At 47.1% G+C, this 12,627-nt stretch overlaps 1 protein-coding gene across 1 annotated transcript in view; it reads right to left on the bottom strand.

Moving 5' to 3' along the window:
- The window catches only part of TAB1 (TGF-beta activated kinase 1 (MAP3K7) binding protein 1), a 31,798-nt gene extending 19,878 nt beyond the window's left edge, over positions 1 to 11,920 (bottom strand). Inside the window, exon 1 of the mRNA XM_025882024.2 lies at positions 11,801 to 11,920. Coding sequence (XP_025737809.1) covers positions 11,801 to 11,833 — 33 coding nt within the window. The 5' untranslated portion in view covers positions 11,834 to 11,920. The remainder of the gene's footprint in view (positions 1 to 11,800) is intronic.
- Positions 11,921 to 12,627: the final 707 nt, after the last annotated feature.

The raw sequence follows: 12,627 nt of genomic DNA on the forward strand, positions 1-12,627 counted from the left end.
TGCTTCTTTGCCATCGCCACAGCTTTGGTGAAGCGTCTGTTTTAAGTCTTATGCCCATTTTTTTTTCTTATGTCCATTTTTTATGTGGGTTGTTTTTTCACCTGCCGAGTTCTGAGAACTCTTTTATGTTTTTTGGATAAAGTCCTTTGTTGGACATGTGATTTGCAAATATTTTTTCTCAGTCTGTAGCTTCTTTCTTTCTTTCTTTCTTTTTTTTGCAAGATTTATTTACTCTGAGAGAGAGAGAGAGAACGAGCAGGGGAGGGGCAGAGGGAGAGAATCTTTCAAGCAGACTCCCCACTGAGTGGGGAGCCCGACTCAGGGCTCTATCCCACAACCCATGAGATCATGACCTGAGCTGAAACCAAGAGGCAGAGCTTAACCGACTGAGCCACCCAGGTGCCCCTGTAGCTTATTTTATTTGCTTATTGGTATCTTTTGCAGGCCAAGAGTTTTTAGTTTTGATGAAATCCATTTTATCAGCTTTTTCTCTCACGGTGCATGCTTTCTAACTATCTGCCTGGCCCCAGCCACAGAGACCTAAGTTTTTCTTCTGATAGTTTCACATTTAGACCGGTGATCCATTTGGGGTTAATCTCTGTATTAGACAGGAAGTTTAGGTCTAAGGTTTTTTTTTTGTTTCACATATGGATATCCAATTGTTCCAACACCATTTGTTGAAAAGACTGCCCTTTCTCCATTAAGTTATCTCTGCACCTCTTTCAAAAAAATTAACTGGCCATCCTTGTGTGGGTCTCTGTCCTCCACTCTGTTCCATGGATCCATGTGTCCATCCCTCCACCAATTCCATGCTCTTGATTACCATAGCTTTATAAATCTGTATCTAAAATCTCCATTATCAAACCTACATTTTATTTATAATCTATATTATACAATTGGGTAGTGGCTTGCTTCTAACTTCATTCTTCTTCAAAATTATTTCAGTCATCCTAGTTCCTTTGCTTTCTCTATAAATTTTAAAATTAGCTTGTCTGTATCTACAAGAAAATCTTGCTGGGATTTTGACTGGAATTGTTTACAGATCACTTTGAGATCTGACATCTTCACTGTGCTGAATCTTGCAATTCATCAACATGGTGTGTCTTTAATCTTACTTACTTTTTTTTTTTAAAGATTTTATTTATTTATTTGACAGACAGAGACAGCGAGAGAGGGAACACAAGCAGGGGGAGTGGGAGAGGGAGAAGCAGGCTTCCCGCGGAGCAGGGAGCCCGATGCAGGGCTCAATCCCAGGACCCTGAGATCATGACCTGAGCCGAAGGCAGGTGCTTAACGACTGAGCCACCCAGGTGCCCCTAATCTTACTTACTTCTTTATAAGACTTATTCACAAGATGTCACCACAAGTTCTGAAAAACCACTAATGCCTATTAGTAGCCTTAGAAAACAGAAAATGTGAACGAAACCTAGCCGTGGAAAAGAAACAGCAACAAGAGCTGAAATTCTGCTCAGCTTCTGAGGACACCAGGTATGAAGGGCATGTGTTCCCTCTCTCGCTGTGTCTGTCAAATAAATAAATAGAATCTTAAAAAAAAAAGACTTTATTTATTTGAGAGAGAGAGCAAGCGAGAGCGAGAGAGAGCACACATGAGCAGTAGGCAGAGGGAGAGGGAGACAGGCTTCCCGCTAAGCAAGGAGCCCAACGTAGGGCTGGATACCTGGGATCATGACCTGAGCTGAAGGCAGACGCTCAATGGACTGAGCCACCCAGGCGCCCCTCTAGCTGGAATCCTGACCTGTCTCATTTGAAAGCAATATAAATGTCTCTCTTAATATAAATGCGAACTACCTTAATTAAGTCTTTGGAATTCACATATGACATTATGCAATTAGAGTACATTCAATGAATACAAACACGTATTCAATAAACGTTTACTGGGCATTTATAAAAGGCTGGCATTATTCTAGGTGCTGGAGCCACAGTGCAGAAAACGACTGAGGGTCCTTGTTTGAAGCCTCCTTTCTAGTCAAAGAGAAACTTCAAACATGTAATACTATAAATAAAGCTATTTGAGACAGGGATATGTGCCATATAATATATATAGTTAGGGTAAGGGGACCGTGAGTGATGGTGAGGGCTCTTTTAGATGAAATGGTCAAAAGAGGCAACCTCTGAGCCAGACCCAAATGATTATGGAGCAGTGACCATTTCAGAAAAGTGGGAAAGGAGCCTTCTAGGCAGAGGAAACAGCATGTGCAAAGACCCTGAGGTGGAAAAATAAGTGTGTGAGGTTTAAGGAGGTCCAAGAAGGCCAGCGTGGCCTCTGTAGTGACCAGAGGGGAACGTGGCTTGCTACAGTGTTCATACATGTGTGCCTGGGTGGGAACAGGGTAAGGCCTTCCATGCCATTGAAAAGAGTTCATTGCCAAGGAATTAATTATTTTTCAATGAACCGCTTTGTGCCAATTATCCCTTAGGTCTTAGATCTGACTAATATACCACCATTGTCAGAGACCTTACAAAGGCAACCTAGCAAATAAGTTTCCAAAAGAAGTTCTTTTTTTGAGTAAATATATACATATATCATCTTTTTTTTTTGATTTTATTTATTTGTTCATGAGAGACAGAGAGAGAGAGGCGGAGGGAGAAGCAGGCTCCCCAAGGGGCAGGGAGCCCGATGTGGGACTCGATCCCAGGACCCCGGGATCATGACCCGAGCTGAAGGCAGACGCTGAAGTTCTTTTTTTTTTAGGGTGTGTCTCTTGCCTCCAATTCAAGTGAGATTAAGCATGACATTAAGCACAAAAGCATCTCCCTAGTCAGGTGTGTCCCATGTCTTCCTCCTGAAAAGATGGGTCAAGAGACCAATATTCAGTACCCCAAAGCATCACAGCTGTTTTAAAGCACGGCAGAAGGGGCACCTGGATGGCCCAGTCGGTTAAGCAGTTAAGGGTCCTGGAATCGAGCCCTGCATCAGGCTCCCTGCTCAGTGGAGAGCCTGTTTCTCCCTCTCCCTCTACTGCTCCCCCTGCTTGTGTGCTCTCTCTCTGTCAAATAAATAAATAAATCTTTTAAAATAAAGCACAGCAAAAGATGTTTATACTTTCTAAAGTACAGAAAGTGATTAACTTAATCACTGTCTGTGATTAAAGATGAGATTAAGATGGATTGAACTTGTCCTCGAATAGAAGATGAACCATACAAATGTGTCATCCAGGATGCAAAACCTGTCACTGGTGCTGCGACCATGGTGCTTCCTCTGCCATTCCCTACCTCCCACAAGGGACAGGGACAGGCTTCCGAGGACTCAAATCTTTCCAACAAATTCATACTTTCCAGCAAAAAATAAATATTACCCAAGCAACTTATGGGCCCACTTGACATTGAGATAGGCTACAAAAAACACTAAGGAAAGAGTCTTTTACAAGGAAGGAAGGAAACAAACTGGAACAAATGACCGAGGAACTGGCCACGTCCGTGTTTCAGGGCACAGGGACAACTCATCTGAAAGCATTTCCCGGTGGGCGCCCATGACATTGCTACCAGGAATGGGCTGATGCTGCCTGGACCGCTGCAGCCACACTCAGCTCGTGTGGGAATAGCAAGCCCTCCCAAATCCGAAAAATTGTATGACAGTGGTCAATCTACTTACAATCATCTTGTTCTTCCATATTTATGACTAGTGCCTGGCCACCTCTACAATGTTAAGTGCTCTTTTTGAAATCTGATTTTCCTAATGTTGAGCTAGCAATATTTTGGAAATATGGTTGACTCTTGAACAATGCTGAGGTTGGGGCACCAACCTCCTGCACAGTCTAAAGTCCACATGCAACTTCTGACTCCCCAAAAACTTAACTATATTGACATAGGCTACTAGTGACTGGAAGCCTTACCAATAACATAAACAATTAATTGACATGTTTTGTATGTCATATGTATTATATAATGAATTCTTACAGTAAAGTTAGCTAGAAAAAAGAAAATATTAAGAAAATCATAAGGAGGGTGCCTGGGTGGCTCGGTTGGTTGGGCAGCTGCCTTCGGCTCAGGTCATGATCCTGAAGTCCTGGGGTCTAGTCCCGCATCGGGCTCCCTGCTGGGCGGGGAGTCTGCTTCTCCCTCTGGCCCTCCCCCCTCTCATGTACTCTCTCTATCTCATTCTCTTTCTCAAATAAATAAATAAAATATTAAAAAAAAAAAAAAAGAAAATCATAAGGAATGGGGCTCCTGGGTGGCGCAGTCAGTTAAGCATCCGACTCTTGGTTTCGGCTCAGATCATGATCTCAGGGTCCTGGGAGCAAGCCCTGTGTTGGGCTCCACGCTCAGTGTGGAGTCTGCTTAAAATTCTCTTTCTGGGGCGCCTGGGTGGCTCAGTCGTTAAGCGTCTGCCTTCAGCTCAGGTCATGATCCCGGGGTCCTGGGATCGAGCCCCGCATCGGGCTCCCCGCTCAGCGGGAAGCCTGCTTCTCCCTCTCCCACTCCCCCTGCTTGTGTTCCCTCTCTCACTGTGTCTCTCTGTCAAATAAATAAATAAAATCTTTAAAAAAAAAAAAATTCTCTTTCTGCTCTCCCTCTGCTCCTCCCTCCATGCACCTGCTCACGTGCTCACTCCCTCTCTCTTGAATAAATAAATCTTAAAAAAAAGAGAAAATTATGAAGAACATACACAATACAGTACTGTATTCATAGAAAAAAATCTGCATATAAGTAAATCTGCACAGTTCAAACCCATGTTGTTCAAGGGTCAACTGTATATTATTTGATTAACTAGCAATTGGTTTTCAGATCAATGGGTATGGACTCCAGTGCTGTTTGTTTAAGGACAGTCTCTGTCCACTGCCAATAATAACACTCAAGAAAACAGTAGTCGATGGACAGTTAACATGCCATTATATATATATATGTCTACTTCCGTCGGCACTAATGCCAGCATCTTCGTGGGGAAACACCAGAGGCATTCTCATTAAGATCAGAAACACAGCAAGGATGCCCACCTTCTCCATTACTGAACACTGAACCAGAGATGTCAACCCACACAATTAGATAAGAGAAAAGAAGCTGAGCTTAAGAATTGGAGAAGTACAATTATCTCTATTTGCAGTTGATAGGATGGTAAACCTAAAGAATTAATGTTAAAATTAACTCAAATAAAAGAAATCAGTAGGGTGGTAGGACAGAAAAATCAAGACACAAAAACCAAGAGTCTTTATACACTTAAAGATCGGCATCTAGCCTCCACGTGAAAATCCCCACTTGCTGTCAACTAAAATCACAAAGTCTTTTTCCTCTGAGGTTCTCTCCAGTCAGTCTCCCCCAACCACACTCCCACAGAGGATGTTTTTAAACCTAAATTTACATTAGCTGGATTATATCTTAATGCTTTCATCTCAGCCTTCCAGCCTGTTGACATAATTTTGAATCTTACCCTTTGAAGATCAACAATCTCACTCAGCTGTCTATCTTGTACAGATAAGGCCTTCTATACAGTGTTCCAAACGGTTTCTAAAAAACTGTGACCAGAACAAAAAAGCGTGGGAAGCTAACCTACTTCTGGCAGGAGGAGTCCACACCAACTCAGGAGGGAAGTAACACCTCTACCAAAGGTTTGCTCTACTTGAAAGGCCAAATGTATTTTGGGGACCTCAAATAAAGAGGCTACTGACCCCACAGGTACAATCACAGAAACAGGCACACACTTTAAAACATATCAACTATTTGAATACATTAAGCTTGCTGAGCAAAGTCCTACTTATTTCATACTGACACTCTTTAAACTTAAAGTTCCTAGCCAATTGGACTTGACTTGCTCTTAAAGGAGAAATAAGAAAAAATTACCCAAAATCATATTAAAAAAAGTATCCATGGTGAGACAAGGCCTCCCTCCCCTTTTCTTGCCTTTCCGAGTCTGTCCACCTCCAAAGGCCCTGCTCAGATCCAACCAGCGCCAGAGGCCCATGTTTCCCAAACCTCAACCAGCCGTTCACTATCTTCAAGGAATTACCCACTTCGTATTTTTTCTTTATACTGCCACATTTTCTTTTACTCAAATGACTTCATTTTGAATGTAAACATTTTCAGTATTATAAGTAGAAAACCAGTATCACTTGCTGTATCTTGAAGATAATAAAAAATGAAAACAAGATTATTAAATTCTAGCTGAACCTACTGCCTGCATTAGACTCTGAGCCAGAGCCCTGTTCTCGCTGTTTAAAAAAAAAAAAAAAAAAAAAAAAAAGGCGGGGTTAGGACACCTGGCTGGCTCAGTCGGTGGAGCATGTGACTCTTGATCTCAGGGCTGTGAGTTCAAGCTCCACACTGGGGGTAGAGATTACTTAAAACTAAAATTTTAAAAACAAAAACAGGGAGGAGACTAGCAAGAATCAAGAAAGGTGTTAAGGACATACTAGGACCAAACCAAGTCTTTCTCTCTTGATCTCATCAGAGTTTGAAAGAGAGCTGAAAAGCAAATAACCTGTGTGATATATAACAATGAGTTTTATGCCAGCACACACCAAACCCTCTCACTGTACGTGTCCCACACTCTGGGAAAATAACCACCCAAGGCTGCAGGGCCCCTTCCCTGAGAAATCCATCCTAGTGGTTCATGAGGCAACCTGGTCATTAACCATTTGGTGTTTTGGCAACTTTCATGCTATCGTTTGGTATTGGTTTCTTGGTTTTTGTTTTTTAAGTTTATTCATTTAAGCAATCTCTACACCCAACATGGGGCTTAAACTCACGACCCTGAGATGAAGAGTCACAAGCTCTTCTGACTGAGCCAGCCAGGGGTCCCTGTTCTGTTGCTGTTGTTTTATAGCCTAGTACTGTTAATTAAGCTACTTATTTTGCTGATTCCAAGACGTGTATTCTCAATCTTTTAATATCTGAAGTTGATGCGTTACACGTTAATTAGCAAAGTGTTTTCTTTCTTAGTAGTATATAAAATAATGATGGGTCCTTATAATTAATGGTGTCTTGGATCCAAAGATATATGGACAATTTCTCATATAGTTATGAGTGCTCCTTCAGTGGGAGGCCCTGCCTAGAATGCAGTCCCCACAGCACCTCAGACGTTCAATGACAAGTGGCCAGAGAATTCCAGGAGGTTCTGCCCAGGCGGGAGTGGGACAGTCCTCGGTCTTCCCTGACGTCAGCAATGGCCCCGAAATCACACTGACGCTGCTGTGGCCGGGTGAGCAGCCATCCTGCTGCCGCAGCTCTCTCCCCTCCATTGGGGATTAGCCACACCAACCCTCCCCCGCTGATTCCACCCCACTGCCAAGTCTCTTGCTTCCTTCCTCCACATTTCTGGAACAATTTTCAGAAAGGTCATGTATTTCCTATTCACACAAACCACCCCCTTCCTCACCCCTGCACGCACTGATGCATACTTCCTCCCACACCCACAAATGCCAGGCCTGCCAGCAGGAGCGGCGATGGGTGCCTCAGCACCCGCACCCGGAGCCGAGATGGGGGTGCCTTGCGCTCACATAGCCTCATCACAGAGCTGCATAAATACACTCCACAGTGAGCCTGCACCTCTTTCTCTGGTGGGTTCCAAGTTATTTCTCAGAAATTGAACACAAAATACAGTAAGAAAGAAGGCTGTTTCAAAATGCCGAATTTTGGGGCACCTGGGTGGCCGAGTCGGTTGAGTGTCTGCCTTCTTCGGCTCGGGTCATGACCCCAGGGCCCTGGGATTGAGCCCCGCGTGGGGCTCCCTGCTCCACGGGAAGCTTTCTTCTCCCTCTCCACCTGCCTCTCTCCCCTGCTCCGCTCTCTCTCTCACTCACTCCTTGAAATAAATAAAATCTTAAAAAAAAAAAAAAAAAAGCCTAATTTTGACTTGTGTGAGGGAGCTCCCAAAATTCGTATTTTGATGTGAAAAGTATTGATAGTGATCCAATTGCAACCTAAGTGAAGGGTGTTACAACCTCTGTATGCACATACCCTTAAGCAACCTCATTCACATATGTGACCGTGTCACAGAGGAACAGTCTGTAACAGTCCCCACAGAGATTCATCTCAAACTCCTGGGCAGCAAAAGTGGACAAAGCATGGTTCCAAGTTCAGGCCACAGCTTGAATATCAAATTATAGTATGAAAAGGCTGAGTGTTTTTGTGGTGAAAGCACCCGAATTCCTTGGAGGGAAAAAGGAAGCTCAGAATGAGAGAATAATGCCCCCAGGAAGATGGCTCAGGGTGGGGGGGGGGGGCAGCTGTTCTTTCTCTCCAAAAAGCTTAAAATACCCAATGCCTCCTGCCATCTCTGTCTTTCTGAATGACCCCCTTTTCCTTCCTCACTCCACCGGGACCAGCTCAACTCCTGGCCCCCACCTCTCCCAGCAGGGTTTTCATCAAAGGCTCTCTATGTTTTCATCACAAATATAGTCCTAATACATTCTTAAAGGGGCTACTAACAATTGTGGAGCACTTACTGTGGCTGGAGCAGCTGGGCCACATTCTGAAGGCGGATGAGATGGCTGTAGGTGATGGCCTCATGGATGTTTTTATTTTAATGGGGGCATTTATTACATATATTAGAAAAAATATAGAGCCAGCACCTGTGATCTTGTAGATGTAGTTGCTCAAGATTTCTGAGTTAAAAAAATTAATTTCAAGTTGCTTTTCTTTTTGTAATTAAGTACAGAATAGCATAGGCAACACCAAACACTTGATTCTCTCAGCCCCAAATGTGCTCCTCTTCCAGAGATCCTAATCTCAGTAAAGGGCACTGCTGTTGTTCCAACTGAAAACCTTGCAGTCCTTCTTGACTCTTCTTCCTCAGTCATGCACCCCACATCTGATCCACCAGCAAATCCTATCAGCTCTTCCTCCAAAATACAGCCCTTCCTAAAAACCACTGAGTTTCACAGCACACTTAGAACAGAATCCAAAGTCCACACCAGGGTCCACAAAGGTCCCTTGGACCTTGGCCACCCCCACTCCCCCCAATGCACTCTACTCCAGCCATGCTGGCCTCCTTGGTGCTCCCCAAACACAAAAGCCTTTGCATCCCTATTCCCTCAAGCAGAATACTCCCTCCCAAATCCCCTCCTTCATCCCATCAAATGTTGAGAGGTCGTTCCCCTACCACTCTAAAACGGCCCCTCCACCATTCTATGAATCCAGACTATTCTTCCTCACAGCACCAACTGATGCTACAGATATTATATTGTTTACAATCTGTATTTACTCATTGTGACTGTCTCCCTTATTAGAACAGAGGCTTCATGAGGAAAGTGTCCCCTGTACCTACACAGTATCGGCCACATAGCAAGTGCTCAGTGACACGTGAATGCTCTGAACTGAAGGTGGAACTTCATGGCCGGACTGGGACCATGCTGGGCTTAGGACAGTAATGTGTTAGTTCATTTAATCCTAACAGCACTCCTGGGAGTCCTTTCTTTTGGGAACCAAGGTTCAGGGACGTTAGTTAAGTGACTTGCCCAAGTCCATATGGGACTTGTACTTTTTGTTAGGCTGCGAAGGGCCCAAGTTCCCTTGAACACATCAAGCTACCTTTAAAAGCTCTTCTTTTCTTCAAAAGACCTTTTAAGGTACCATGCTGGCTAGGGACCAAAGGTGAAGCTCCCCAGTGCTCTGCCATCTGGCCCCAGCACACCCTCCCAGCACCACGTTGTCAGCAAATCCCCGGCCCTTCTGCAAGCCTCCACTGTCCCAGTCAAATGAGGCCACCCACAGGCCCTCAACACTGACGACAGAGTGCCTTATGCACTGTTAGCAGTCGATGGCTCCTTCCCCCATGCTGCAAACGCAGTGAGGGTGCGCACCCATCCTCTTTATCTTTGTATCCCCAGGCCCTGCGGGACCCTCATGGCCATCTGCTCAATGCTGCTACTTGAGCTGCTCTTACCAGACTCAGGACAGTGGAGAGCAGGTCAGTGAGCCACACACGCTGCCTGGACACTCAGACACCCTGTGGGCAGAGACGTCTGGTCATCCTCAAGGTGGGAGGGGCCTTGTGTGGACATCACTGCCATCCCCTTGCCTTTCGTCACGATGCTATGCGCTTAAAGCTAATCGTCCTGTCTTGAAAGGATTCCACTTCCACCCAGGAACACATTCTGGAGCTAGCAAAGCTTCTGCTTAACCCGAGTCCCCTGGGCTCCATCACATCCAGAAGAGACGGACGCTGGAAGCCACTCCCCTCAGCAAGCCGAGTCGGCGGCCCACAGCACTCACCACTTCCAGCATTCACTACAGTCCAGCCTGTATTTCTGGAATTTTTACAATTGGTAAATTTATACAGGGGCCCTGCCCTTTGGAAGCTTACAAAGCAAAGGGCCGGCCCTACCTATCTTGATGACAAGGCTGACCCGCAGAGCACTAGTAAAATAAAAGGGCAGCCAGAGGTGTGGAGTTGGGGGCGCCTGAGTGGCTCAGTTGGTTAAGCGGCTGCCTTCGGCTCAGGTCATGATCCTGGAGTCCCGGGATCGAGTCCCCCGTGGGGCTCCCTGCTCAGCGGGGAGTCTGCTTCTCCCTCTGACCCTCTCCCCTCTCATGCTATCTCATTCTCTCTCTCAAATAAATAAATAAAATCTTTAAAAACAAACAAACAAAAAAACAAAGGTGTGGAGGGGAAGAGAGCAATCCCCACTGGGGAAACCTGGGAATTGCTCTGGTGGAAGAGCAATTTCAAAAGAAAGTCCACACAAAGCTTGTCATTAGTATACAGCAGTGACAGTCATCCCTGCCTCCAATTCTGATGCCTTAAGGCCCTCGAGAACAGGAGGGCCAGTGTCTGCTGTATCTTTAAGGCCAGGGCCAAGCCCTGCACATGTCTACAAATGCTTTTTTACAAATATTTATTGAGTGCCTGGCCCCTCGTGGTGGTAAGTGCCGGTGATACTGTTCATTGTAGATCACAAGTACAGGAGGCAGACAAGGGCACAGGCAAGCACAACAGACTGCCCCACCTGGGGAGGACCCAGAGGCCCCACAGCCTACACTGGCCGGTCAGAACAGGTTCATGGCGTCAAGAGGTGTGTGCATCCATGTGCACGTGTGTCAGGAGGATGCAGGGGCTGTAAGACACCAGCGACAAGCCCATGAGGGTCCAGACGAGGGGGTAAGAGTGAGTCTCAGGACAATCCTCCTACTGCCTGCTCTCACCTTAGAGTCAAGGAAACTGAGGCACAGTGCGTTAGAGCCAGGACCAGAACCCGGGCTGCCCCTCCGGTCACATCTTCCGTAGTGCCAAGAGGTTAACAAGGTTTCTGGGATCAGACTGCCTGGTTTTAATCCTGACTCTGCCACTTACTAGCTCTGTGGCCTTGGGCAAATGACCACCCCTCTGTGCCTCAGTTTCTCACCCGTCCAACAGGAATAATTGTAGAACCTACCTCCCGGGGCTGTTATATAAATTAAGCTTACAAGGTAAAGCCATTGGCAGAAAACCCGGGAGATGATAAGCGGTACACAAGCGGCTGCCGCGGCTATCGCTGTTATTATCCCACGGCCGCTCGCTGCCCGCGGTGGCCTCACCACCCCGGCGATCTCCGCCGCAGCGCGCCACGTTCCCTTGCGGCTCCAGGCCGCTCCCCACTCTCGACGCGCCCTTGACGCTCGGGGTCGCTGGACCACGAATCCCAGCCCCCGACGACCGGGCGGCAGCGCGCACGCGCGGACCTCGCGCGGTCGCACGCGCCCCCGGCCTCGGGAGTGAGGGGGGCCGGCCCGGGAGAGGGGAGGGCGGCGGCCACACCTCGCCAGGGAGAAGGAGGCGGCCCAACGGCGGAGAGGGAGCCGCGCCTGCACCCGACAGGCCCCCCTTGGGCTCCCAACCCCCAGCCCGGAGAGCGGGTCGGTTCCTCACACTCTGCAGCAGGCTCCTCCTCTGCGCCGCCATCTTGGAGGGACCCCCCGCGGGTGCGCCCGCCTCCCAGCAGAGCAGGCGAGAAGGGCGGCTAGAGCGGTCTGAAGCCGGCCGGGAAGTTCAGGCGCCAGGGAGCGCGCGCACAGCGCCACCCCATGGCCAAAGTGGGATGGGGCCGTAGAGGAGTGTTGGCGCAGGCGCCGTCTTCCGCTGTTTTCTCTTTTGGGAGGAAAAGGGAGGGCTTTCCTAAATGATGGCCTCTCGCCCGTTTTATTTGCGCGTTTTCTCCGGGATGCTTTTCAGGTGGGGCTCCTAAGACACCGGATTTGCGTTCTTTATGGACGCTTTGGGCGTGGGGTCCGGTGAATTATTCATTCACTCGATAAATATTGGGTGGCCATGCCTGGCCCTATGGGGTGAAGCAGCAAGCAAGACACCCTCAGAAAGCTAATGTTTTAATTGGGGAGGACATCATTTACATACATAAATCATTTCGAGATGGGCTAAATGCTAGGAAGAGAAGTTTATGGATGTGGCATGGGAGTGGAGGGCGGGCCAGGCCGAGGGGACAGCTAGTGCTCAGGCACGAGAAAAGGGAGCGTGTGAGTGTGGGTTCAAGAAGCATGCGTGTCACAGAAGGCCTCTATGGCTGGAACAGAGGTGGAGGGGAAGTGAGATAAAGGGCTGTGGGGTGAGTTCTGACCTTGCCTGCTCCAGGCTGGAGTTGAGCTATTCATGTGGTGGACAAAGGAAAGCTGTTGACTTCTGAGCAAGCCAGCGACATGATCCCCTTGGTAAAAGATGTCTTCGACTTCTATGTCCAAAAC

The sequence above is a fragment of the Callorhinus ursinus genome, unplaced genomic scaffold, assembly GCF_003265705.2.
Source record: "Callorhinus ursinus isolate GAN/ISIS: 27379988/994484 unplaced genomic scaffold, GSC_fseal_2.0 scaffold48, whole genome shotgun sequence".
NCBI classification, from domain to species: Eukaryota; Metazoa; Chordata; class Mammalia; order Carnivora; family Otariidae; genus Callorhinus; species Callorhinus ursinus.